The sequence below is a fragment of the Mus caroli genome, chromosome 6 (genome assembly GCF_900094665.2).
Source record: "Mus caroli chromosome 6, CAROLI_EIJ_v1.1, whole genome shotgun sequence".
Lineage (NCBI taxonomy): Eukaryota > Metazoa > Chordata > Mammalia > Rodentia > Muridae > Mus > Mus caroli.
Window position 1 is genome coordinate 87,923,557 of NC_034575.1, and position 2,469 is coordinate 87,926,025.

General features: G+C 38.1%; 1 protein-coding gene across 2 annotated transcripts in view; it reads left to right on the forward strand.

Moving 5' to 3' along the window:
* Positions 1-2,469, forward strand: part of Ccdc174 (coiled-coil domain containing 174) — a 21,040-nt gene that overhangs the window by 2,076 nt on the left and 16,495 nt on the right. For both annotated transcript variants that reach the window (XM_021165298.2, XM_021165299.2), the window contains exons 2-3: positions 326-430; positions 1,331-1,431. In XM_021165298.2, the coding sequence (XP_021020957.1) occupies positions 326-430; positions 1,331-1,431 (206 nt within the window). The remainder of the gene's footprint in view (positions 1-325; positions 431-1,330; positions 1,432-2,469) is intronic.

The following is a 2,469-nucleotide window of genomic DNA, read 5'->3' on the forward strand; positions in this document are numbered from 1 at the left end:
TGCCCCATTCTCTTCACCCGAGCTCCCCTCTCCCATTTGCTTATTTATTTTACATATGTGAGTACACTGTCCCTGTCTTTAGACACACATTGGAGCCCATTATAGATGGTTGTGAACCATCATGTAGTTGCCAGGAATTGGACTCAGGACCTCCGGAAGAGCACTNAGTGCTCTTAACCTCTGAACCGTCTCTCCAGCCCAAACATTGTGTTTCTTGTTCATGTTCAGGAAGCTCAAATCTTCCTTGGAGAATTACTGTTGCTTAGCGATCCAGTCACCTGCCAGAATTGAGTTAAATATTGTTCTCTCTCTTATTTTATTCTAGTTGGTAGATCTTAAGGCGGAGCTCTTTCGAAAACAAGAAGAATTCAAACAAGAAAAACTTCTAAAAGATTCTGGAGCTTTTGGAAAACCAAAGACAATTAATAAGGTAAAAATATCTCTACCAATTCCAAACATTGGGAGAATTGTATTATATTTTAAGTTTTTGAAAAATGTTAGTGGTTATCTGTAAATAAGTAAATGTTTAAGGAAAAAAAAATTCCTGATTGAATATTTGCATAAATTTTATTAAATATTAAAATTAGTAAGATTATTTAGTACTCTTTAAAAATTTCTATTTTACTAATATATGTGTGTGTATGTGCACTTGTGTGAATACATATGACATGTGTGCATGTGTGTGTCACCTGTGCATGGGTGCCTTCAGAGACCAGAAAAGGGTCTTAGATCCCCTGAAAATGGAGTTATTTGTGGTAGTAGGACAAGCAGTTTGGGTGCTAGGAACTGAGCTAAGGTCCTCTGCAAGAGCAATAAGCCGTCATAAAGAATGCTGAGCTGTCTTTCCAGTTCCAATATTNGTCTTTAATATGCTGTTGGTAAGTGGACTGTTTACATTCTCATGGAAGATTAGCATGTATTTTATATTCAAACAGAAATAAACAACTGTAAAATATAGAAATAGACTTAAAATTTGAAAGAGTTTAATAAGAGTTTACAAGTTTTTATAGATAGTCATCTCCCATATTCCTTTGCATTCTGCTCNTGTTCATTGGAATATTGAATGGTATAGTAATCAATCGGTCAGGGGTAACAGTCAATTGAGAAAGTACCTCAGTGATGTTCAGAAGGACTTTCTTTCTTTATGTGATTTAGGACTGGTTTACAGCCCCGACTCTGCCATGCGCTGTGGAGGCTGTAAATTAGTTGTCAGCATAAGTAGTTCTCTGATGACTCCTGAGATGTAAGGATTTTCTGTGATTTTGATGCATATGAGCTGTTTATTTTGTGACCATGAGGTTTTATTGTATTCTTTTGAATCATTCTGCAGAAGCCAAGTATCTGGAACAAACAAAATGCAGGCGTTACAAGTCGAGCAGAGAAAGACGCTGAACAGAAGCTTGAGGAGCAGAAGACTTTAGACAAAGCAAGGTAGTTCCTCCTGAATGGGAAGTTACCAGACAAAGAAATAGACATTCAGATGCTGCCCTTCCTGATCTGCATCCTTTTAGCCCAGTACTCCACAGTGTGAATACCATGTCCCTTGATATCCGAGGGGTTTTGGTTGGTCCTGGAACCCTCCTCTACCTCATATCAAAGCTGACAGATGCTCAAAATTGATAACATGGTGTGGTTTGTGAAAGTATTCATCATACTTTAAAGTCTTTCTAGATTCCTTGCTATGCCTAAAATGGTGCAACTGCTATATAAATAGTTGTTATTCTGTATTTTTTAGGGAATGCCAAGAAAGAAGATCTGTATAGACAGATACACAGTATACATTAGCAACAATGTAACATTGTTTTGTGATATTGTTTCTTTTCAGTAAGTTGAATCTGGAGATAGGACTCTGGATATGGAGGGCCAACTCTTCTAAAATATTGTAATTTACACAGAGCCAACTCTTCTAAAATATTGTAATTTACACATATCTACTGTTTTACATAAAGAAAAAAAATAATTCAGTTTAGAAAATGAAATAGGGTCCTGTTTTGAGCTTTTATCACACACTAAATCTACCAACATTTTTTTTTAAGTTGGAAAATAACTTTATTTGTTCTGGGAGTTGGCCAGCATCTTCTCAGAACTTCTGGAACTGCTTCTTGGTGCTGGCAGCCTTGGTGAACTTGCACACAGTAAAGCGTACTGCCTTACTCAGGGCCCTACACCCTCCCACAGTGATGATGGCTGTGCATCCCTGAAAAGGGGACAGGTGTACAGATACAGTTTTGTGGTGCTTCTCAATTGATTGTACCTTTGGATGNGGTGGATATAGTTCCAGCAGATGACTGTGATCCTCTGTGTCTTCATCTTGGTCACGATACCAGACAGGCTCCAACGTTGGTTGGCAATGTTACCAGTGAAGAGGCATTTCTTGTCTATTTAGGAGCCCTCAGTGGCTTTATTGAGCATCTTGAAGCCTAAACCAATGTTCTTGTAGTACTCAGGGAGCCTTTCCTCACTAGCTTC